This window comes from Cetorhinus maximus, chromosome 1, assembly GCF_964194155.1.
Source record: "Cetorhinus maximus chromosome 1, sCetMax3.hap1.1, whole genome shotgun sequence".
NCBI lineage: Eukaryota > Metazoa > Chordata > Chondrichthyes > Lamniformes > Cetorhinidae > Cetorhinus > Cetorhinus maximus.
In genome coordinates, this window is record NC_135879.1 from 145,013,899 (window position 1) to 145,040,039 (window position 26,141).

General features: G+C 45.4%; 1 protein-coding gene across 2 annotated transcripts in view; it reads left to right on the forward strand.

Annotated features, from left to right (window-relative positions):
- Positions 1-1,348: 1,348 nt before the first annotated feature.
- LOC144684305 (mast/stem cell growth factor receptor Kit-like) overlaps positions 1,349-26,141 on the forward strand; it is a 128,137-nt gene continuing 103,344 nt past the window's right edge. For both annotated transcript variants that reach the window (XM_078547929.1, XM_078547938.1), the window contains exon 1: positions 1,349-1,553. In XM_078547929.1, coding sequence (XP_078404055.1) covers positions 1,502-1,553 — 52 coding nt within the window. In that variant the 5' untranslated portion in view covers positions 1,349-1,501. The remainder of the gene's footprint in view (positions 1,554-26,141) is intronic.

Below are 26,141 nucleotides of genomic sequence, written 5' to 3' on the forward strand. Positions count from 1 at the left end.
CGAAACTTGTTGGCCTTCCAGTGCAAAGAGTTGTCCCCGACCGAGTGTTGCAGACTGGCACATTCCAAGGTGCAGGACTACGTGCTGAGGGACGCACTAAAGCTTGGGGCAGCCGCTGCAAAGGTGCGATGGGGAAAGGCCGCTGTTTCCATGTCCACAGATGCTGCCTGCAGATGGCTTATTATTCCTTAAAAACCAAGTCAGCAAAAAGCACCAAACAACAGCAACTTACAACATAACGTTATATATCAATAGTTCACTATGAAGCATAGAATAGATGCGTTTAGAAACGCGAGGGAGAAAGGAATAAGTAGAAGGATATGCTGATATGATAAGATGAAGAGCGGTTGGAGATGGCTACTGTGAAGCATAGACACCAGTATGAACTGTGCATTCAATGTAGAGCTTTCACTAACACGCCTAGAGCCAGGGGAATCTCTGCTGTAACTGCTATTTGTAATATCAAACTGGTGTAAGCGGTTGTTCGTGATGCCGGCGAAACAGGTCCAGTGCAGCCTGCCGGTGGGAGCGCCCCTCGCAAGGCTCTCCATCTCAGCTCAGATGTCAATTTTGCTATAGTGCGCCAAGGGGCTGGGAATTGTATACACCTCTCGGGCTGTAGGGCTCACAATGAAAATATGCATTAAATACTAATTGTATTATAATTGTATTGAAGCACCTCAGAGTGCAACATGATGTATGTCGATAACTCCAATCCAATGCACAGTCTGATTGTCTGGAATGACCATATTGAAATGATTGTAATATTCATTGATTGTATTGATGCACCTCGTGATCCATGTATAAAAGTTGAATCTGATTGCACTTTTTGTGATGGCGATTCAGAAATGTTTTGTAATGTTCTACCAGATATTTTATGAATAAAGTATATTTTTCAAAAAAATAATCAGTTGGGTTGACGCTAGTTATGGAAATGACGAGGAAAGGAATGATAAACCGGTCATGTAGTTAATGCAAAGTGCCTGGGATAACTTGCACTGAAAAGGCATTGTGTAAATGCAAACCATTGTTGTTTCCTGCAAGTAACCTTAACACCTCCATCCAGAAATACTCGGAAATCCGCCGAGTATTATATCCATATATATATATCCAACTGGATCTTAAATAATTCTAGAATTTTGTCAATATTATTCTATCTGGGAACCCGTTCCACCTGACCATCCTCCGTATGAAGAACTTATGTTAAATAGTCAAGTTCAAAACAATTTTTAAGGGATTGTTAACGCTGCGAGGCGGTTATGCAAATACATCTACAGCAACAAAAACAATAGTGTCAGAGTCAACGAACGAAGTGTTGCTCCAGTTAGAGTTAGGGAGAAAGGGGGAAGCGCGTCAGAGGCACCACAATGTAAAACTGGTGTGGGTAGACCCAGGCGGATCAGAAGGGTGCGCGGCTGGGATTTAGCGAGGTCGCCGAGCTCCGCGTTTAACTCCAGCAGGTGATTCAATAGAATAGAGATTCATTCGGGCTCCGGCTAACATGGATCAAAACTGGGCTCCTGCTCTACTGCTCGTTCTGATTGTGCATCAAGGTAAAGAGGCGATTGTTTCTTACTTTCGGAATTATTGAGCAATTTAATTTTTTTTAGTGAAAAGTTTCCCTACCCTTTGATTGTTTGAGACGGACGTGTTTTAGTTGGAGAGCAATGAAAGTAGCGGAGGTCCAGATAAACGAACCCCCACATGGCGACCATAGAAGTTAACAGGGGTTCTTGCCTTTGACATTTGAACAAGTTTGTTGCAGTTACTTTTAGGTAACACACTTTTAACAGTGATTTGAGAATCGTCTGCAGATTGTGCTCTTTGAATCTAATGTCCCCGACCATCCCTGTCCATCTCGCATTGACTACCCCTAACTCTGACCATTTCCAATCCTGCCTCTGTCTGCATCATGTCATCGCAAGAGCTTTCCGGAGTTTATTGCAGGCTGTGCCGAAAGCTGGACATAGTTTTCGCTGAGAAGTTACTGCGGATCTTTTTTATCAAACAGACGCACTCAGGGACTGGGGAGAATTGTGCTTTTGATGCATCTCTGATCATTCTGATGTTGCAGGGATATTTCGAAATAAAGCACTTGAAGTTGCTGAAGTAAAGTGGATAGAATACCCGGTGCAAAAAGAGAAAAAGAAAGCGGGACATTAGATACAGAATGAATCATGCGGAAAACAGAGGTGACAAACACATAGAGGAAGCTGTCGGCAGTGATTGAAGTTTGTTGCCTTTTGATAATCAAGGAAACAGGGGAGCCTTGCGGCAGTTGGGTGATGTTTAGGAAAGGAGTGTGTTTGCAGCTTGTTTGGTCGGTAAATTCCGGTGGGTTTAAGCTTGCAGGTGCTGCGTTTTGACATCTGAGCTGAGATGGGGAGCCTTGCGAGGGGAGCTCCCGCCGGCAGGCTGCACTGGACCTGTTTCGCCGGCATCACGAACAACCGCTTACACCAGTTTGATATTACAAATAGCAGTTACAGCAGAGATTCCCCTGGCTCTAGGCGTGTTAGTGAAAGCTCTACATTGAATGTACAGTTCATGCTGGTGTCTATGCTTCACAGTAGCCACCTCCAACCGCTCTTCATCTTATCATATCAGCATATCCTTCTACTTATTCCTTTCTCCCTCGCGTTTCTAAACGCATCTATTCTATGCTTCATAGTGAACTATTGATATATAACGTTACGTTGTAAGTTGCTGTTGTTTGGTGCTTTTGCTGACTTGGTTTTTAAGGAATAATAAGCCATCTGCAGGCAGCATCTGTGGACATGGAAACAGAGTTTAGGTTTTCTCTTCGCCTGACCTGTTGAGTTTTTATTCAGCATTTTCTATCTTTATTTCATATTTCCACCAACTTGATTTTGGGTTATATGCAAGTTAGTTGAGCATTGGGCACAGTGAGTGATGACACTATCCCTCCTAGGCGTCAGTCCAGCTCGTGTAGATGGTTTCAAAGTCTGGTCGCTTTTTTGCTGCCTGTCAGGGTCCCATTTAATAGATCATAAAACCATAAGACATAGGAGCAGAAATTAGGCCATTCGGCCCATCGAGTCTGCTCCGCCATTCAATCACGGCTGATAAGTTTTTCAACCCCATTCTCCCGCCTTCTCCCTGTAACCTTTGATCCCCTTACCAATCAAGAACCTATCTATCTCTTATATACACTCAATGACCTGGCCTCCACAGCCTTCTGTGGCAATGAATTCCATAGATTCACCTCTCTCTGGCTAAAGAAGTTTCTCCTCATCTCTTTCTAAAAGGTCTTCCCTTTACTCTGAGGCTGTGCCCTCGGGTCCTAGTCTCTCCTACTAATGGAAACATCTTCCCCTCATCCACTCTATCCAGGCCTTTCAGTATTCTGTAAGTTTCAATCAGATCCCCCCTCATCCTTCTAAACTCCATCGAGTATAGACCCAGAGTCCTCAAACGTTCCTCATATGTTAAGCCTTTCAGTCCTGGGATCATTCTCGTGAACCTCCTCTGGACCCTCTCCAGGACCAGCACATCATTCCTGAGATACGGGGCCCAAAATTGCTCACAATATTCTAAATGTGGTCTGACCAGAGCCTTATAAAGCCTCAGCAGCACATCCCTGCTTTTATATTCTAGTCCTCTTGAAATAAATGCCAACATTGCATTTGCCTTCCTAACTACTGACTCAACCTGCAAGTTAACCTTAAGAGAATCCTAGACTAGGACTCCCAATTCTCTTTGCACACCAGATTTCTGAATTCTCTCCCCATTTAGACAATAGTCTATGCCTCTATTCTTCCTACCAAAGTGCATGACCTCACACTTCCCCGCGTTGTATTCCATCTGCCACTTCTTTGCCCATTCTCCTAACCTGTCCAAATCCTTCTGCAGCTTCCCCGCCTCCTCAATACTACCTGTCCCTCCACCTATCTTTGTATCATCTGCAAACTTAGCCAGGATGCCCTCAGTTCCTTCACCTAGATCATTAATGTATAAAGTGAAAAGTTGTGGTCCCAACACTGAGCCCTGCGGAACTCCACTAGTCACCGGCCGCCATCCTGAGAAGGACCCCCTTATCCCCACTCTCTGCCTCCTGCCAGACAGCCAATCTTCTATCCATGCTAGTACCTTGCCTCTAATACCATGGGCTCATCTTACTGAGCAGCCTCCTGTGCGGCACCTTGTCAAAGGCCTTCTGGAAGTCCAAGTAGATAACATCCATTGGCTCTCCTTTTTCTAACCTACTCGTTACCTCCTCAAAGAATTCTAACAGACTTGTCAGGCATGACCTCCCCTTGATGAAACCATGCTGACTTTGCCCTATTTTATCATGCACTTCCAAGTATTCTGAAATCTCATCCTTAATAATGGACTCTAAAATCTTACCAATGACCGAGGTCAGGCTAATCGGCCTGTAATTTCCTGTCTTTTGCCTCACTCCCTTCTTAAACAGGGGGGTTACATTAGTGATTTTCCAGTCCTCTGGGACCCTCCCTGACTCCAGTGGTTTCTAAAAGATCACCACTAATGCCTCTTCAGCTATCTCCTTCAGAACTCTGGGGTGTAATCCATCTGGCCCAGGTGATTTATCCACCTTCAGACCTTTCAGTTTTCCTAGCACCTTCTCCTTGGTAATGGCCACCATACTCACCTCTGCCCCCCGACTCTCTTGAACTTTGGTGATGTTAATGTTTGGCCAAGGTGAATCTGTGTCTGAGTGGGCAAGACAACCAAATGTTGGCACATTTCCTTAAAGAGGCCAAAAGATGGCCTGGGCTGGGAACATTGCAAGAGTGTTCTTCAGAGCTTGGAATGAATTTTCATGAACAGGAAAGAGGGTAAGGAGATTTATTCTGCATTGACAAATTCATACTGCACCTCACCTAGGAGCAATTGTAATTGACAGTATGAAAGATAGAAACATGTTCCATTCACTAGAGCAGAGAAGGTTAAAGGGAGAACTTATGGAGGTCTACAATTATAAAAGGGTAAATGGTGAAAAATTATTTCCGCAGGCTGATTAATTGGCGTAAATTCAGCATTTAATACTGGAGATAAAATGGAGAAGGCAGGAAGATTCTCTTCAAAGGAGAAGCTATTATGGGGTGAAATACATTATCACGAGTGACAGATGAAGGCAAATCAGTAACAACATTTACAAAGAAATTAGGTGAACACTTGAAGAAGGAAACTACTAATGAATATGAGGAAAGGGAAGGAAAAATGCAATGCAAGTAGATAGATACTGCAGGAAAGCTAGCTCTGGCATGGACATGATCTGGGTGACTGACCCTTTACTGTTCTGAAATTTCTACCATTCCACAACATTAACATCTATCACTTTAATGAGCACAGGTTTTCCCTGTCCCCACCATAAAGCCCAGTCATCTGGTTTTCAGTATCACACATACCCATCAGGACAGACCTGTTCCTTTACTTGCAGAGAACATGGCAAAGGCATCAAAGATAAAGTATAACTTTCCAATGATGGACATCGAAAATAAATAATTTTCTTGATTAGGCTTCTCAGACTTCAATCTTCCCTAGCTCAGTTTTCATATCCAATTTTACCTGGGCCACATTTAGTCCTCCATAAGCAGTTTCATTAACATCAATAAACTGCATTGATAGAGCACAGTTAATGGAGAAAACATCCTTGGCCTCTTCACAAGCATTGAGGGAGGGAATTTTAACCAACAAAAGGATGGGTTTGTGTCAGGTTTTGGTCTTTTAGTCTCAAAAATCAGAATTCCGACTCTAATCCAACTCCAGCATGTTCACTCCTAGTTTTAACGATGGTGGGAAGATGGTGAGTGACCAGTCCGCTCCAAGGATGCAGGTTGGCAATTGTCAATTAGCTTCTCAATTTTATTTGTTGTTGGTCAGGTTTCCTGAGCCTCAGAACATCCAGCAGCCACATCTAGACAAGAACTTGCTGGCTCCAGGAGGTGAGCGCCTTTACACCTACCTTCTGGATCCAGCATGTGTGCCTCAACAACCCATACAAATGGGCAGCCCCTGCTCTGATCTTCCCCCTAAGGCCTCCAATCCCACCAGAGATACCAAGCTCTCCAGACCTCCAACCTTGCCCTTAGGCCTCTGATTTACTCCCCCATGCCCCATCCAGCCTCTGATCTTCTTTACTAAACTACCCTTCAGGTCTCTGACCACCCCCCTCCCCCCATACCCCATTAAGATCTCTAATCCTCTTCCTTTGCATCCTCACCCCAAACAATGCTGATCTCCCACACTGAGGTCTCTCACCATCACCACCCTGGACTCTGGGATGGTCACTGTGATCAAACCCCAGGGTTTCCAGGGAACATTTCTTTTATCCGATCCTCAGTGAAGATCAGTGTGTTTGTGCTGTATCCGTTTCAGTAAAGAGGTGGTTGCTGAAGCTGCTCTGTTGTAGACAGACCTGCAGTCTCAGAGCAGGGCAAGAACAACATTACTAGTGGTTGTTGACTGTAGAAGCGATCTTAGCCTTTAACTTCATTGTGCCAAGCTCCTTCCATGTTGGAGCAAATTATATCCCTAACATATTGCAGCTTGCCATTCAATGTAAGGGAGATCACTGTGGCCCTGTATGCAAAGGAGGCAGAATACATTGTATTCCCTCTTTCGAGAGGGAAGCTGGAAGAGTGAGCATACAGCATTGCCAGGAGAACAGGCTGCCCCACATTGCAGGATGCCATTGACTGTGCTAATTTCACTTTGCAGCTGCCGCATATAAACTCAGAGATGCAACTGCATGGGGATTCATTCCCTCAAAGTCCTACTGGTGTGCCACCAATTTCAGTGCATCATATAGATGAATTCTGTCTTCATTTTGCACCAGTCCGCTGTATCATTTGCATTTGAACCAGCACACAAAACCAGATGATGACTACTGGGTGATGAAGGCTATCTGCTGACCACTCAGCCCATGACTCTGTTGCGTAACTTGGATCCATACTGCCACTCACAATTTGATCGAGCAGACCATTGGGGTTCTTACCAATGCTCCTGCTGCCTGTACCACACTGATGGAGTCCTACAGTACTCTTCGGGGTGCATGTCATGATTTGTCATGGTCTCCTGAATCTCACATGACCTCAATATCATGGGCCCTTCCCACCAGGTACACACCAGCTGAGGAGGAAGAGGAAGAAGAGGAGAAGGAAGGAATTAGGCAACCAATACAGTCGCTTTCTGGCCAGACAGTCTGTGATCAGTTCATCTGGCTGTGGTTCCACTGAGCACAACCCCAACTCTGCATTCACCAACTGTCTCACACCTTACCTTCCCTCTGTTACCGACCATCGCAATGTCCTCTTGGTCACAATGTTAAATTAAAAACCACCACACAATGAACGCCCCATATCAATTTTATCAGTCAAGCCATCTAATATTCCATATAAAATTCAACTAATCATCCTTGTGTATTCCCTTACTACCTGCCTTTCTGTGCCTTTCCCTGGCCTGGTGCTCCTACACAATGCTATCCCAGTGGCCGCAGCATAGCTGGTGAAGGCTGCTGACTTTTAGGGGGTAGTTCGCAGATGGCTTTGGAGGATAACCTGAAGCAACTCTGGCCCTAGGCATCTTGGCCGGCAGCAGTCTAAGAACCAGCAGCAAGGGCACTCGCAGAGTGGCAGTGGCGGGAGGACGAATGCTGTCATCCTGCGAGATGTCAGCAGATTCATGTTCCATGGATCCAATGCCATTTTCCTGTAATCCTCATAATCTGTTGGATTACAGATTGCTGGACTGCCGTGAGACTCTGAAAACCCCACTGACCACATCCACAGCCATGATGGCAGCAGTCTGAGCAATTCATGGCAGCAATTGAATTTGTACGGGGGAGGATAAGGCAAAGTGTTTTGTCACTAGATTAGTATTCCAGAGACTCAGGGTAATTCTCTGGGGTCCTGGGTTTGAATCCTGCCACAGCAGACAGTGAAATTTAGCTTAATAAAAACCTGGAATTAAAGGTCTGATGATGACCATGAAACGATTGTGGTAAAAACCCATTTGGTTCACTAATGCCCTTTAGAGAAGGAAATCTGCTGTCCTGACCTATATGTGACCCCAGACCCACAGCAATGTGATTGACTTATTTAAAAAAGGGATGGGCAATAAATGCTGGCCTAGCTAGCAACGCCCACATCCCATGAATGAAGTTTTAAAAAATTACTCCTGTTGGTGCTTCCACAGCTGCACTCAGACATTGAGTGGTTTCTGGTTGTGCTGCAAAGAAAAGTGAGACATCAGCCATCAGACGCAGCATCATGGTTGGGTCTACAAGTGTAGTGATGGAGTTAGCCACTACATATAGGCTCCAAGCTCAGTGCAAAGCCACATTCCTCCATGTTCCTGGACAATGACAGCAAGCATTCTAGCAGCCTTGCCAATGCATCAAGCATTCCTGTTTTCATAACTATTCTGCCATCCATGTCCTCAACCGAGTTCTCAGCAGCAAAACCTGTGTGTGTTGTATAATGGAGTATGTTAGACAAAGTCACACAAAGGGTGAACTGTAACAGTTTGTGATGTTTTAGAAGGAAGTGACATATACTCATGTGATCTGAGAGAGTCTAGCAGAAAGCAGCATGGAAAGAAGCTGGTGTAAGGGTTCTCATAACTAAATATGTTACAATAAAGTTAGAATATTTGCATTTGGCAGTCTTTTGGAGTGATTGAAACTACTCCCAACCCAACAACACAGTGATAAAGTGTGAACCTTGCGGTCCTTTAAATTAACACCTCTGCCACCCATACTGTCCATCCTGGCTGCATGCCACCTTTCCCAGTGTCTCATCCCGTGGATTCCAATCTACTGTCTAAAGTACATGCAGTGTCAAAATATGAGCTGGTGGCTGGAAGACTGAGTGACGGTGTTTCGTCATCACTAGTTTTTCCTTTCTCTTCCACATTTTGCTTCTGCACCAGTCCCTGGTCTGGTGACAATTCTTGAGTGTCTGAAAGGAGAAAAGTACAAGCATAGGTTTATGGTGAGGGGAGAGGGGATGGGAACCAAGCAGTGTATACTTTAATGTTTTCAGGCCCACCACTGGCTACAGACTCAGTTGTGGCTGCTGCAATACTGGTGAACACCATATCCTTCATTTGGGTGAGGGCTTGGAGCCAAGTCTACCCCCACCAGCTACCTCTGGTTGTGTGCCAGCTAGCCCTGTAAGAGAGCGGGAAGTGTGTCCGTGAGTGTGGTGCAATCTGTTTGGGTGATGTGGCTGTCATGGTTACATAGCCGACAGTTTGTGCAAGCTCTGAGATGTGGGTGTGAGGCTTGCAGCAGTGCTAGATGTGTGAGGGTGAGGTGAAGCTATGAATATGGGGTATGAGCCATGATTGGTAGAGATCGTTGGTAGGTAAGTGAAGGGGAGTATGAGACTAATGGTTCAGTTGTAAGGACATTGCATTTGAAGGTGCATTGACCACTTGTGTGAGGACATTGAGCGTCTTGCACCACTCCACCCAGGCCCTCGGGATTGACTATGATGGCTTTCTGCTCCTACTGTCTTCACAGTGTCTGCCTGGAGGGTGTCTTGGATCTCTGTGGTTTGAAAACCTCTCTTTTCCTGAACACTCCCTTCACTAAGGCCTTCAGTGTTGCCTCAGAGAAACTTGGAGCCATTGTCAGCTATGCTGTGGCATCTTGTCTCTTTCTCAGGGGAACTCACTGAAAGAATGACTTCAAACACATGTTTTAGTGTACCTCCCCTTTAAGACGTGTAGACTGGCGTTAAATAGTGCAGCGAAGCTTGTACTTGTGCTAGCCTCCCATGATTTTTTGCATGCAGCCACTCAACAGCTTGCTTAGTGCTGACTATATGCTGCAATCATTTACTTAAACAGGCAGCATGAAGTTTGCATACTGCCTTCATTGAAAGTGATGGGCACCGGTTAATTGCACATTGTAATCCCTGCGCTTGTTTGTAAGACTTATCAAATTTCAAAGTAATCCAGTAAATTTTAGGAGGGTTGAAGTGCTGCATTTCATTTCTTAAGGCTGCAGTCTTATCAAAGTTGGCCTGGGACGGGTTTCTCAATCCAATGTGAATGAGAACCACCTGATTGATGACATCCAACATTTCAAGCGGTTCAGTGACTGGGACTGATGGAGAATAGATCCATGCACAGTACAGTGTGTATAACGGCTGTGTAGACATTCTGAATCCTTGCATGTGTTCAGATATTTTGTATTTTTTTATTTGTTCTTGCCATGTGAGCAGTCCTAGCTAGGCCAGCATTTATTGCCCAAACCTAATTACCCTTGAGAACGGTAAGTGGTTATGAGTTTCCTACTTGAGCCGCTGCAGTCCATTTAGTGTAGGTATGCCCACAGTGCTATTGGGACGGACTTATAAAAAGCAAGAAAAGACACTGACTTAAGATGGCTGTCACAAATCACCTGATGTCTGGTGTTTTAGGTTGGCCAGTATCCTGGAAAGTCCCAATTCAGACATGTCATGGCGCCCTCATGGAATTTCACACCTGCTGATGTCAAGAACTCCTTCAAAAGGATTTACTGAAAACAGTACTGTGCCTCACATTAGCATTTCTATAAGGCTACCTCTCATAAGGCTCCCGCCGATTTGGTGGGTTGTTATGCCGGATCATCCACTTTTTAGCTCATTACATGTGCATAAATGTGCAGCACGCCATGTCTTGTGGCAGGGCAGGCTTGGATTTGTCTGCACCGCCATTACCTCATCGGCTCATATTTCCAGGTGTCATATTTAAATGGCGCCTGCACACACATTCTCTCTGCAGCACAGAAATTGTCATGGTGAGTAATGGGCCTGAGAAGAGACAAACGCTGTGCACCCAAGCTCAGCGACAAGGCACTGGCGGCAATCCTCCAGGTAGTCGAGGGCTGGTGCGAAGTTGTTTACTCCCGTGATGGGAGCCGGAGGTCCACCAACTTCACTACCAAGGCTTGGGAGGAGGTTGCCAGTGCGGTCAGTGCCAGCGCAGTCCAGAAAAGGGCCGCTATCCACTGCAGAAAAAGGAAAAATGATCTCATCTTCTTGGCCAGGGTAAGTCAAACTTCTCCTCCGTCTCTACTCACACTCTCATAAGGTCATCAGGCATTCACAGTATTACAGTCCACAGGGATCTTATACACTACCAGCACAAGGGACATCATCACTGATTCTCTAACACACACATTTACCTCTTCATCTCTTGTCACATCTTGCAGAAGTCATGTCTTCAGTCTTTACATAGGTCCACTCAGCACCCATAGCAGACAGGCATGCTTATCATCTGCTTTTCCATCCCTCCTGATCACAATCTGTCCATCTGTCATTATACAGGAAAAGATCACTCACAACATGAGAGAGAGATCCCCGACCGGACAGGAGTTGCCGGAGCTCAGGCCACTCAGCCCCTTTGAAGAGCAGGCAGCAGAGCTGTCTGGTGAGGACCAGGACTGTGCCTGTGCCGAAGGCAAAATCTGTACCCCCCAACAAGCTAATGAGGCCCCATCCACTCGTCTTCGTCACCTTCCAAAACTGAGTGCTCTTTAATGTAGGTGACTATCCAGCCAATCATTAATTATCTCTCCTCTCTATTACAGCCACCAACAAGAAAAGGAGGAGACACACCCCTGGCCAACTCATCAGCCCCAGCCCCCGGACCACCTCGGATGAGGATTCCGAGGATCCACTAGGTATAGAGTCACCATCGCAGAGACACACACCTCGGATGGGACCTAGTTTTAGAACAGGCTTGGGGTCACCATCTGGTTAGCACAGCATAGATTCTGGTCCACAGCAGTTGGAGTTAGTGACAGCCAGGTTCACTGACACTCGGGCCAGAATTCTGCTGAATTCGAGTCTGATGACTAGCCTCTGGACTTGGCCCTTAGAGAGATGGTGGAGCTGCAAAGACAGGCAGGGGCACATCAGGCAGCATTGTCAGGGGCCAATTGGAAAGAGGGTTGAGGAGCCTGTCCATGTTCAGTCTGCTGTCTTGGCACCAACATGCCAGTGCATTGAGGTCAACGTTGGAAGGGTGGCAACTGCCATGGAGGCCTTGGTCCAACAGCTTCAGCCGGAAATGGGCGAGGACGAGCACATCATCGCTTCATCCATGAGAACGTTCTAGCAGTGGCTAGGTGAGAGGAGGACGGGGCAGCGCGATCTCGCTTCAGGAGCCCCTTCTCCTCAATGAGTCAGGGAGGGGCCCTCGGGCACCTACAGGGAGGAGGAGCATCAGCTGGACACCCTGGGGCCATCCACCCAGGACACTCCAGTGTTCTCCAGCCGCTCCAATTCTAGTCTGCCTGTGACCTCATCAACTCCAGCTCCTCAGGCCGAGGAGGGTGTACCTGGATCACAGCAGGAGACCCTTAGCCAGCTGGGGCCATCCAGGACTCGGCCCCACAGAGGACGCCCGTCAAGGTCAGCACACACAACAGAGCCTAGCAATCAGCAGGCTGTCTCCACCTCTGCTGTGGATGTCAGGGATGCACCTAGACATAGCAGTAGGTAAGAGAAAATAAGAAATTTTGAGAGCACAAAGGTGGCAGGGTGTTCACAAACTGTATATCCTTTGCCCATATGTAAATATATTTTGGTTCTGTGAACTTCCCGTCTGGTGAATGGCTTTTCTATCTGATGTTCTGAGGTCATACAAGTGTAGCAGATGCTGACCCTCCTCACATATCTCCCATCGTTTGCTTCAGGTATATGGTGTCTCACACCAGCTCATTACAGTGCATCGCCTTTCTGTGCACATCAGGGACATGAGCAAGACCCCTGGCTCCAGCAAAATGGTGGTTGGGCAATGCCTATCTGAGACTTGAGTCAGAGACTATACTCATGAGTATAGATGTCGCAGTCTGGTTTATTCACTTGATGCTTCTGCACTGAAGAATGGTCAATGTGGATCTTATAAGTTTTACTGGCAAGCCGCATTGCAGTCAACCTCACTTGCTGCATTTTTCAATGGCCTTCATGTAATGACTGTCAGGTTTGAGTGTGGGTTACATACCTACCAATATTGGAGGATCTTATGCACTCCTGTGGCCTGCAGCATTATGTCATGTCCATATTGACACCTAGACATCAGCCCTATAGTAGTTCTTATTGGTCCACCTGCATATTGCAGAGCTATTGACCTAGCTAACACTTGATGACTCCTGAAATGTCTGCTAGACGGCAACAACTATGCGATACCAGAGATGTGTGTTAAGGCCCCAGATGCCGGACTGTTGCCTGGGAGGATGTTGCTCTGGACCTGAAAGTTTGGCTAGTGTGGCTTGCCCAAATCTCTGAGCCAGCTCCCCGATGGGCAGTTGACATGGTTAGCTGATTGCGAGAATGCCAGCAGTGTGCCTGGTTTCCATGTGGACATCTGAGACTTCTCGAATGAAAACGTTGAGGGCTGAAATGGAATCAGAGCAAAACTCTATTAACATTTGATGTGTGCTCTTTATTTTCAATAAATTAGCTAATTAATGGCTAGATACGGTGTCTGCATTCCAGGCCCACGGACGCAAAGCCTAGGCTGCACGGGAAGTTAGGATACTCTAGATGAAGGCAGGGTCATGAGTGATTGTCACTGATCAGACGATGCTACTGCTGAAGCTCTCTCTGTGCACACAAGACCTGACTCAGAAGCTCGCATTCATGACTGAGAGTGACAGATCACTACACCCTAAAGAACGACCTCATGCTGTAGACTCAGTATGATGACAAGGCCTAAACATTAATCTTGCATGAGGGATTGCCTGTTGAGAGATGCCGCAGTCCGGAGTCAGGTTAGATCTCAGGCATCAAAGCAAAAACCAACAAGTGATGATTGTCCTCCTTGAAGTGCCTAGCAACACTTCAGGCATACTGCTACAAGTGCAGTGAGGATTGCAGTGCTGCTCCTGCCTTTTGAAGGCTGCCATAGGCAGTGGAATGTTTGTGAGATGCTAGAAGAGACTACACCATGTCTACTCTGTCTACAATGCATGCTGGTGGAGTTATTATCCCATACAGGGCAGTGCCATGCTCCAGAGGCAGCCTAGCATTCCAAGGATGAGGCCATTGTCACGCAAGATTGTTTTTTTTAATTCGTTCATGGGATGTGGGCATCACTGGCTGGGCCAGCATTTATTGGCCATCCCTAATTGCCCTTCAGAACTGAGTGGCTTGTTGGGTCATTTCAGAGGGCATTTAAGAGTCAACCACACCTCAGAGAAGGCACCCAGCCATTGAGTTTGGAAAAAAAGCTGCTGCTCAGTTAAAAATATATACAGGGAAACAATACACGTTTTTTAAATTCATTGAATGTGGGCATTGTTGGCTAGGCCAGCATTTATTGCCCATCCCAAATTGCCCTTGTATTTAGGAGTTAACCACATTGCTGTGGGTCTGGAGTCACATTTGGGCCAAACCAGGTAGGGATGGCAGATTTCCTTCCCTAAAGGGCATTAGTGAACCAGGTGGGTTTTTACGAAAATTGACAATGGTTTCATGGTCATCATCAGAATTTTAATTCAAGATTTTTTATTGAACTCAAATTTCATCATCTGCCATGGTGGGTTTCAAACCTGGATCCCCAGTGCATTACCCTGGGTATCTGGAGTGCAAATCCAGTGAAAATACCACCAGGTAGGCCACCAACTCCCCACTTGTTCTACTCATTCGGAAATTGATGTCCTTGATTGAGGTGCTGAGGATAGCAACGAAGGTGTTACTGTCATGGCAGCATGGAGGGCACAGGTGAAAGAGGCTTGCGTGAGCTAGTCGTCTTCATCGTCCTGGAACCTTGTGGCTATAAGCATCTCACGGGCATGGCTGCCACTCTGGCCTGCGCTATGGCCTCCTACTCTGGAGCCCCAGCTTCCTCACCCTCATCGAGCTCAGCCCTCTTGACATCCTCCTCATCGGAGAAGTGCAGCTCCTCCATCTCTTGATCTGGCAAGTCACCCCCCTTTGTAATGCCAGGTTGTGGAGCTCGCAGCAAGCCGCGATGATGTGGGATACCCTCTGGGGGGAGTTCTGGAGATTGCCGCTTGACTGGTCCGGACATCTGAAACACATCTACAACATGCCAATGGTCTGCTCAATCAAGGAGCATGTCGAGGAATGAGACACATTGTACCTATTCTCTGAAGCACTTTGTGGCCGCCTAACGGGCCTCATTAGCGACATCTTTTGCGGGTAGCCTTTATCACTGAAGAACCAACTCTGGATGTGCCGAGGGCCCTCAGAGATCTCTGGCACCTGCGAGTGGCTCAAGGTGACAGAGTCGTGGGAGCTCCCAGGGCACAGACCTGCATAATCTGCTTTTGGTGGCTACAGACTAGCTGTACGTTGAGAGAGTGGAAGCATTTTCTAATGATGTGGTGGCTGCTGCCAGGGAGCTCTTCAAGCCACATGTGTAGCCGATGGCACCCTGCACCTGTGGGAAGCCGGAGATCATTGTAAACCCTGCTGTTCTGGCAGCCTGGCTGGTTTCGTCCAGGGAAAATTGTCCAGGGATGTAATTGTGTGTCTTACTGAATAGGGCAAGAGTAATGTCTCGCATTTATGAACAGGTGCTTGGGATGTGCTGCAGAGGTCCCCAGTGGAACCCTGGAATGAGCCACTCACCAAAAAACTTCAGTGCAGTTGTCACTTTTAGAGCCACTGGTAATGGCTGGCCTCCCAGTCCCTGCAGAGTCAGATCGTCCCGAAGCATTTTGCAGATGTGAGCCACCACATCCCTTGACAAGTGAAGGCATCTACGTCACCATCTCTCACTCATCTGTAGGTATGAGAAGTGTCTTCAGTACACCCCTGGTTGAGCCAAATGCCTCAGTTGAATGGGTCTTCAGCCTTAGCTTCTGGGTCTTCATGGGGCCCACACTGACCCATGTTCCTCAGGGTGAGGTGCTTCCTTTTGCCCTGCCTGAGAGCGATGGGCCCTTTCTTCTCCTCCATTTCCTGACTGCCAGGAAAAAGGCAGCGTTTTTTGCTGCATTATTCTCTTATCCTGCTCGGCTCTGCGGAAACATTGAACAGATACATGATTTAACATAACCCTGCAATGATCACCTTCCAGTCTCAAGCTAGTTAGTCACTGTGAAGCCCATGGATAGCCCTCATTCCAGGTATTCCCTCCCCAGATCGTCCCTTGCATCTATAGCATAGCCTTGAGCATCAATGGAAGGGCCTCCCCACCCGGCCATACTCGTCCGCCCCCTCCGCCCCACCCCGCCCCGCCACACTGCCCCCCCACCAAACTCCGCCCCCCCCACCCCCCCCCCCCCCCACCCCCAAAGGCCCAAGGCATGATAGCGCTTTTAGAAATGGGGTTGAATCTGGATGAATGCAGCCTGGCGCTGACAGTCGAAGTCAGGGCTCTGTCAGACTGACTCTTTTGGATTAGACTAAAGTTCATACTTGCGCTAAAGTAAAGACTTTGCACGGATGTAATGAGATAGTGTGCGAAGCCTGGACCTGTCAGCTCTGAGGTGTGGACGTCTTTGGGATTAGGCATATGCAGTTTAACTGTTGTCCCTTTACAGTTGGATCCTTCTGAGGGTTATGCTTTCCTGTTGGAGGAACAAATGGTCATTGGAACACAATCAAAACCTGACCCCAGGGTGGAAGGGAGTCTCGCTGGAATACGCACCATGAATTCTTCAATTGGCATTTGAGTCTTCCCAACATGTCTCAGCTGTGCAGTGATCTCCATTTGGTAAAGTGCTAATTAGTAGGGTGCCCCTTCACTCAGCCCAAAAGTGCAGTATTTGACTCCTCTCACAAGCCCTTAGATCCCTCCCCTGGTGATTTATTTCATATCTTACTTTTGCACTGTTTCATTGGATCAGCTTGCAAAATGGTGGCACTCAGGATTTATGATGAGACCAGCTACCAACCACCACCCCCCTATCACCATTGAAGTTCCTCCCATCGTGCTAGAAGAGCATAATGTGCAGGTTTCCCTCCCTCTGATCACTCTCCTTCCTCCCCCTCTAATCCTGGATCCCATCCTGATTGTTGTTGATACCCCATGTCCCCCCTGAACTGTTTGATGTTGATGTCCCAATTCCCCATGTCGACCTGACCCCTCCCCATCTTGAGGCCCTATGCAAGTGACATGCCGAGATCTTCCCAAGAGACCATTGAGTGCTTCCCCCCCACCACACTGTATTACCTGTTCCCCATCGAAAGGCTGTAGATGCCTCCCCTGACTGTGACTGTGCCATCTCCATCCCAATACCAATCCAACAACCCCAAGGAGCGACTTGTGTGAGGGACAGACCACGCCTTGAACACTATGCTGGGCACAACTGACACAGAATGGACAGGCCCTTTCCCTCCCCATACTGGGCCTGGGACAGATTTGCCAAGCACAGCTCTCTAAATTGGCGCACAATTGCCCAGAACCGTCTATACTTTCTGGCTCTGACTAGCTATTGCACTAAAACAGCAGTCCAGAAAAATCTGCCAGTGGGCAGCAATATTCTTCTCCCTCAGGTCAAGGCCCTATCTCTAATAAAGTTAAAAACCTAGCACAGAGATGGAGAATTTTTCATCGAAAGGAACCTCAGCTGCAAAGATCATCGACTTTTTGGAAAAGACAGATTATGTTTTTAAAAAAATTGTCTCCGGGTTTCAACTCCACTCCTGGAACTTCAAGATCACTGTGAAAAATTTCTGCTGCAGCCACAGATACCAGCAAAGGACTCATAAAATGTGAACTCTCAAGTTTTTTACCTTTCATCATTGAAGTTTAATTTGGCTACGAAAGTAACTACCAACAATATAACTTGTAAATTTTGCATGCTTTTGTGTGTGTGAATGTAGGTTGCAAAGATTAAGATGCGAGTTTACCTTTTTAAACATGTTTTATATCTTTATTTGGGTGAGTTTTTAACTCAATAAAAACTAACCCATCTGTTTTAACCTCAAGAAAGTCTGCCAGACTTGTTTCTTTGCAATCAGCACGTAAATGGTTAAGCATAAATATTGACTGAATACCGTCACACTAAATTCACAAAAACACCTTTTACGATTAGTTGTAAACTAGGGTAGTCATTTTGACGACTCCTCACGTAGCCATAACATCTATCTAATCTAATCTTGAACGTTGACATGGTTCCTGTCTGAACCACTATCCTTGGAAGTGAATTCCACAGTCTTACAACTGTGTGCAATTAAGTTTCTTCTGCCCTTTGTTCTAAATCTCTTACATTTAATCTTGTCATTCTTGACCCTTCAACAACATGAATCAACCTGCTTCTGTCCAACCTGTTCCATTATTTCCTAATTTAAGCACTTTTGCCATATTGCCCTGTAATCTGGATTGTTCTAATTGAAGAAAGAACAATTTTCAGCCTTTATTCATATAATATTTCCTCAAAGCAGACAGAATCTTAATGAATCTGTGTTGTACTTGAACATTTTTCGAGGGTAGATTATATTACTAATCACATGTTGCCACTTTTGACCAGGAACATTAAAAGTAGTGGACATTTCCAACTGGAAGAAACTACTTGGACTGGAACTTCTGATGTTGACGTTCATGGCTGGAATCATGCCTACAGGCAATAAGCAGATAGACTGTTGCTGAGACACAGCTTTTAGATAAGAAAATTAAATGACGTATTTAATGTTGATGAGGCAAGAACTGGAACAGTGTACCAAAATGTCTGGTTCCATTCAGGAGCTTATCTGAGTTTGTAATCCAGTGATGTGAGAGATTGAATCTGTGGCCTGCGATTGAAAAAAAGACTTGCATTTATAAAGTGCTTTTCACGATCATGGAGCTCTCAAAGTGTTCTACAGCCTATGTCTCGTCTAATTATTGTAATGTACAAATGCAAAGTTCACTGTATTTGTCTGTTTTTAGAACTGCCAGTCAACTAATATACTGTTTATGTTGTCAGATGGAGATAGGATTGAGCACAATATTGGTAATAGGAGTTGGTCGATTAAACATTTGAGATGGTGCTCGTTTCAATTGAACCAATCTCAATATTTTATTCTGGAATGATTTGGGTGCATGCCAGTAGAATCTGGAAGCAAACCAAACCAAACCAAATCTTCCCTCGTCCTGTTAGAGCAACATACTAACATAACCAAAAACAAAAATACCTGGAAAAACTCAGCAGGTCTGACAGCATCTGCGGAGAGGAAAACAGTTAATGTTTCGAGTCTGTATGACTCTTCATCAGAACTAAGAAATATAGAAATGAGGTGGAATATAAGCTGGTTGAAGGCGTATGGGACAGGTAGAGCTGGATAGAGGGCCAGTGATAGGTGGAGGCAAAGAAAAGATTACCAATGATGTCAAAGACAAAAGGACAAAGGCGTGTTGATGGTGGTGATATTAGCTGAGGAATGTGCTAATGATGACATTAAGGGTAGAAAGCAGGACGAGCAAGGTACAGATAGCCCTAGTGGGGGTGGGGTGGGGGGGAGGGATCAAAATAGGCCAAAAGGTAGAGATAAAACAATGGATAGAAATACATTTAAAAATAATGGAAATAGTTGGGAAAAGCAAAATATGTATAGAAAAAATATATATTAAAAGTTATAAATTATTGGAAAAAGGGGGATCGGAAAGGGGGTGGGGATGGAGGAGAGAATTCATGATCTAAAGTTGCTGAACTCAATATTAAGTCTGGAAGGCTGTAAAGTGCCTAGTCGGAAGATGAGGTAACCATGTCTTTCCTCGTCCAAATTAGTTATTCAGTTGGAACAATCTGACTTATGTTAGTTTAAAGTGCCTTATGTGTGTATGTGCCATGCATCTAAAAAAAATTACCACCATTTCGCTAACTTGATGAAAACCAACAATATAGATAAGTCAGTACCGAAGGCACATGGTGGGTCAAGGACCACAGACTGATATCAGATTGGGACCTGTGAACACAGTAATCCCCAAAACTTTACATAGCTGTGTTGCAATGTTTAACAGAAACAGAGGCAAACACAACCTTCACCTAGTGCTAATAAAAGTAAAATCATATCTAATAGGTTGCCTCATAGCCAGAAATATTATAAATTTATCTAAATTCATCCAACTCCATCACAGTGTTAGCTGTGGCTAAGTTGGTAGCACTTTTGCCACTGAAGCACAAGGTTCTGAATTCAAGTCCCGCTCCAGGGCTTAAAACCAAAATATCAAGGATGTCACTCCCGTGCTGCACTGTCAGAGGTCGTGTCTTTTGGAAACACGCTAAACCGAGGCCTTGTCTGTTTTCTCAGGTGGATGCAAAAGATCCCAAGACACTATTTCAAAGCAGCACAGGGGAGTTATCCTGGCCAATATTTATCCCTCGATCAAGATCACAAAAACAGATTATTTGGTGTAATGATTGTAAGTTACTGTTATGGGGGTCATGTGACTGTATAGACCGATTAGCCCTAAGCGTGGGGAATCTGAGGTGCAGAGCGTTTTAGCATTGGACTTGGAACAATCATATAGCCTCCCCTGAAGTCTGTTAATAAAGTTCACTGCTTCTTAGAAGAAACCTGCCCTGCACTCTCCAAGTAGTTATTGCCCATCCCTATCAGCCCTTGAGAAGGTGGTGGTGAGCTGCCTTCTTGAACCGCTGCAGCCTGTGTGGTGTGGGTACAGCCACAATGTTGTTAGGAAGGGAGTTCTAGGATTTTGACCCAGCGACAGTAATATATTTCCAAGTCAGGATGGTGAGTAACTTGGAGGGGAACTTCTATGTGGTGGTGTTCCCATCTATCTGCTGCCCTTGTCCTTCTAGATGGTGGTGGTCGTAGGTTTGGAAGGTTCTGTCGAAGGAGCCTTGGTGAATTCCTGCCGTGTATCTAGTAGATGGTACACAAAGCTACTACTGTGCGCCAGTGGTGGAGGGAGTGAATGTTTGTGGATGGGGTGCCAATGAAGCGTGCTGCTTCGTCTTGGATGGTGTCGAGCTTCTTGGGTGTTGTGGGAGCTGAACTCATCCAGGCGAGTGGGGAGTATTCCATCACACTCCTGACTTGTGCCTTGTAGATGGTAGATAGGCTTTGGGGAGTCAGGAGGTGAGTTACTCATCACACTATTCCTAGCCTCTGACCTGCTCTTGTAGCCACAGTATTTATATGGCTAGTCTAGTTCATTTTCTGGGCTAGATTGGTTGAAAGAAATCAAACTAAATTGGTCATAAATTTTTCAGGTCAGGACTGCAGGAATTCCAGAGTTGCTGAAAAAGTATGACAGAGTATTCTGAGATGAGTTGGGGAAAATCAAAGGTCTAGAAGCTAAAATATCTGTGGACCCTGAAGCAACGCCCTGGTTTTTTAAGGCAAGACCTGTGCCTCAAATTCTGAGAGAAAAGGTTGATATGCAATTATGTCATTTGGAGAAATTAGGAATAACACTGCCAGTCCGGTTTTCAGAATGGGCAGCACCCATCGTCCTTTTACTAAAGCCGGACCAAACCATTTGCCTCTGTGGGGATTATAAACTAATGGTAAACAAGGCTGTGAAATTAGATAAATACCCAATCCCAAAGACTGAAGATTTGAATGCTAAACCTGCAGGAGAAAGATCCTATACTATACATGCTTACCCTTCGGTGCGTCCCCGGCCTGTGCAATTTTACACAGAACTATGAAAAGCCTACACAAGGACACCCTGAGTTATAGTGTACCTGGACGACGTCTTAATCACAGAAGCAGAGCACGTGGCAAACCTGGAAGAGGTTTTGAAGAGATTATTTGAGGCTGGTCTTATGGTCTTATAGGTTACGGGGAGAAGGCGGGAGAATGGGGTTGAGAAACTTATCAGCCACGATTGAATGACGGAGCAGGCTCGATGGGCTGAAAGGCCTAATTTCTGCTCCTATGTTTTATGGTCTTATGGTGTTCATTTAAAAAAAGAACAGTGCACCTTCCAAGCAAAGGAAGTTGCATATCTGGGTCATCGAGTGGATTCTCAAGGGTTACATCCATTAGAGGAGAAAGTCATGGAAATCAAGGAAGCACCCTCTCCTACCAATGTCACAGAGCTCAAGTCTTTTCTCGGCATGGTAAATTATTACGATCGGTTTTTGCCTAATCTATCCACAGTGTTAGCCCCTTTGCATTTATTATTGAAGAAGAACCACAGATGGTCCTGGAAAGAACAGCAAGAGGAAGCCTTCAGTAGAATTAAGAAGCTTTCAAACTCATTGTGCCTGCTAGTGCACTATGGTCTTCTAAGAAATCTATACTCACTTGTGATGCATCTTCCTACGGAGTGTTATTGTCACACAAGATGGAGGATGGATTTGAAAGACCAATAGGATATGTATCCAGAACCCTTTCTGCAGCCGAGAAAGGTTACTCGCAAACTGTAAAAGAGGGCTTATCTTTTGTATTTGGAGTAAAGAAGTTCCATCAATATTAGATGGTTGACACTTTATCATAGTGTCAGATCACAAACCACTGTTAAGGTTGTTTAGTGAAGATATGGCAATCCCACCGATAGCCTCTGCTAGAATTCAAAGATGGGTTTTCATTTTGTTGGCATACAAGTACACTTTTATGCACTGTCCGGGTGTACATATAGCAAACGTAGATGCCCTCAGTCATCCTCCTTTGCTTGACAGTATTACATACATACCAGTACCTCAAGAGGTAGTACTGGCATTAAGTTTCCTGGCTTCCTCACTAGTCTGCGCTAGACAGATAAAATGTTGGATGAATCAGAATCCAATTTTAGCAAGAGTTCACGAACAAGTGTTACAAGGATAGTCAAATGCACATGTTCCCAAAGAATTGAAACCATTCCTTGTACATAGATCCGAATGGAGTTGTTAAGATGGTATCTTGTTATGGGGAGCAAGAGTCACTATCCCTGTGCAGGGAAGAGAACCATTATTAGAAGAACCTCATAGTGCGCATCCTGGTATTTCGAAAATGAAGGTGCTCACACAAAGTTATATCTGATGGCCAGGTACAGACAGTGATATAGAAAAAATGGTGAAACACTGTCTCCGGTGTCAACAACAGCAGAAGTTGCCCGTTTCAGCTTCATTGCATCTGTGGGAGTGGCCTGGTCGGCCCTGGGTTAGACTACATATAGACAGTGTAGGTCCATTTCTATGTACCATGTTTGTCATGATTATCGACGCACATCCCAAATGGATGGACGTGAAGTGAGATCACCGACATCATCTGCCAACCTTTGAAAAACTGCACGAGAGTTTCAGTGTTCATAGTTTACCTGAAGTTATTGTGTCAGACAATGGTACTGCTTTCACTAGCAGTGAATTCCAAAGATCTGCGAACCTAAATGGGATTAAACACGTCAGAACAGCATTGTGCCATCCCTCTTCTAATGGCTTGGTGGAAAGAGCAGTACAAACCTTTAAAACAGGCATGAAGAAACTATTAGAAGGAACATTAGAAACAATAATTTCAAGATCCCTGTTCAGCTATCCCACGACTCATGCAACCACTAGTTTAACACCTTCAGAATTGTTAATGAAGCACCGACTTGGTATAAGATTGAGTCTAGTATTCCCTAATTTAGAGCGGAAGGCGGAGGGAAACCAGGGGAGTCAGAAAGTAAATCATGATGTTCACAGTAAAGGTAAAGAGTTCACTGTGAGAGATACAGTTTTTGTACGAAATTTTGCAGCTGGACCAAGATGGGCTCCTGGTACAATTGTCTTTGAAACAGGAACTTTATCTTATCAGGTAGAAGTGGAAAACAGGATTGTTAGAAAACATGGTGATCATCTCAGAAGTCAAGAAACCCTCCAACAACTAGTTAATCCAGCTGAAATCAAAGTCGAAACTTTGAAGCCTGAGGAGCCAGATTGACAAAGAATAGACATACCCGATGTCTCTGTTGAAGTAAATAATTCCGAACTGCCATTGCCTAAGGATGTCCCTGATGCTGCGTTCCTGGTCAAGTCAATCCAATGGAAGAATCTCCAGTTGAAGAGTTGCATCGCTTTACACGAATCCGAAAACCTCCTCAAAGACTGAATTTAGAATGGCATGAACTGTAAATAATTGCATCTGATATGGGTTAAGATGTTTTGTAAATAAGAGGGTAAAAACAAAAGTAAAGGGGGAAGAATGTAATGATTGTAAGTTAAACCACTTCTTACTGTTATGGGAATCATGTGACTGTATAGACCTAATCGCCCTAAGCGCGGGGAATCTGAGGGGTGGAACTTTTTAGCCTTGGTCTTGGAACAAGTATGTAGCCTCCTCTGAAGTCTGTTAATGAAGTTCACTGCTTCCTTACAAGAAATCTGTCCTGCACTCTCCAAGTTTATTACAATTGGCTGTTATCACATTACTGTTTTTGGGAGTTTGCTCCCCACTAATTGGCTGCTGCATTTTCTATAGTACAAAAAATGACTACACTTCATGAAGTACTTCATTGGCTGTAAAACATGTTGGGACATCTGGTGGTCACAAAAGTCATTAAACAAATGCAAATCTTTTTTTATTTAGTTATTCTTTTTTTTTAATGATTTAAAACAGCCAGTGAGTGGCATGTGAGTGTCACATTTGGAGGGTTGAAAATATGTGGGATTAATAGAAATTAGCCAGATATGTTGAAGGCTGGTTTGGCAATGGAAATTAGAAGGTGATGATAGATGTTGAAGCCTTTGCCAAGAAGGCAGAGTCAAGTAGAGTTCCACTTTGGTTCCTCTGATACCTCTACTGATGAGAAATATTATGGAGGGAGAAGGAATCTTATTTTGAAATTTGTGGTTGGCACAAAGTTATGTAGCCAGTTGAGCAATGTTACAGAGATCAATGCCAGTCAAATGACTGTGATAAAATTAAATTGTTATGGTACAGATTTGGAAGTTGGTTTCTAATGTGGGCAAATGCAAGTTAATTAGGCAGCATAAAATGTGTATATAATGAATAAGTGTTCAATGATAAATTCCAAAAAAGAAAAAAGGATTTGGGTGGAATGCAAGTTTCTAATCTGTGGGAAGTTGTTTTTAATCTTTTTTTTTGCAAAAATATACTTTATTCATAAAATATCTTCAATCACATTCCAAACCATTTCAAAAACAACATTACAAAGGTACAATCCGGTTCAACTTTTACAAAATGTATCACCAGGTGCATCAGTACAAACAATATTACAATCATTTACAGCCTTTCATTTTGAGCTGTACAGCCCGAGGGGATTTAAACAGTTCCCAGCCCCTCGGTGCACTGTGGCAGAAAGGTCTTAGACAGCGACCCTTCCCCATTGCGCCTTTGCGGCAGCTGCCCCAAGCTTTAGTGCGTCCCTCAGCACATAGTCCTGGACTTTGGATTGTGCCAGTCCGCAACACTTGGTCGGGGACAACTCTTTGTGCTGGAAGACCAACAAGTTTCGGGCAGACCAAAGCGCGTCTTTCACCGAGTTGATGATCCTCCAGCTGCAGTTGATGTTTGTCTCGGTGTGTGTCCCTGGGAACAGCCCGTAGAGCACAGAGCCCTGTGTCACAGAACTGCTCGGGATGAACCTCGACAGCAACCACTGCATCTCTCTCCAGACCTTCTTTGCAAAGGCACAATCCACAAGGAGGTGAACAACGGTCTCTTCCCCACCACAGCCACCTCGAGGGCAACGTGCAGAGGGGGTGAGACTCCTGGCGTGTAGGAAGGATCTGACGGGGAGGGCCTTTCTCACCACCAGCCAAGCTACATCTTGATGCTTGTTGGAAAGTTCTGGCGATGAGGCATTCTGCAAATGACTTTGACAGTCTGCTCGGGGAACCATCCAACAGGATCCATCTTTTCCCACAGGCCTCTAAGACGTTACGTGCTGACCACTGCCTGATGGACTTGTGGTCAAAGGTGTTTCTCTGCATAAATGTTTCCACGAGGGACAGGGAGTACGGCACAGTCCAACTACTTGGAGCGTTCCGTGGCAGCGTGGCCAGACCCATCCTTCGCAACACTGGAGACAGGTAGAACCTCAGCACGTAGTGACACTTGGTGTTTGCGTACTGAGGGTCTACGCACCGCTTGATGCAGCCACACACAAAAGTGGCCATCAGTATGAGGGCGATGTTGGGCACGTTTTTTCCCCCTTTATCTAGAGGCTTGTACATCGTGTCCCTGCGGACACGATCCATTTTTGACCTCCAGATAAAGCGGAAGATGGCTCGAGTGATCGCCATCACGCAGGAGTGTGGAATGGGTCAGACCTGCGCCACGTACAGCAACAGCGAGAGTGCCTCACACCTGATG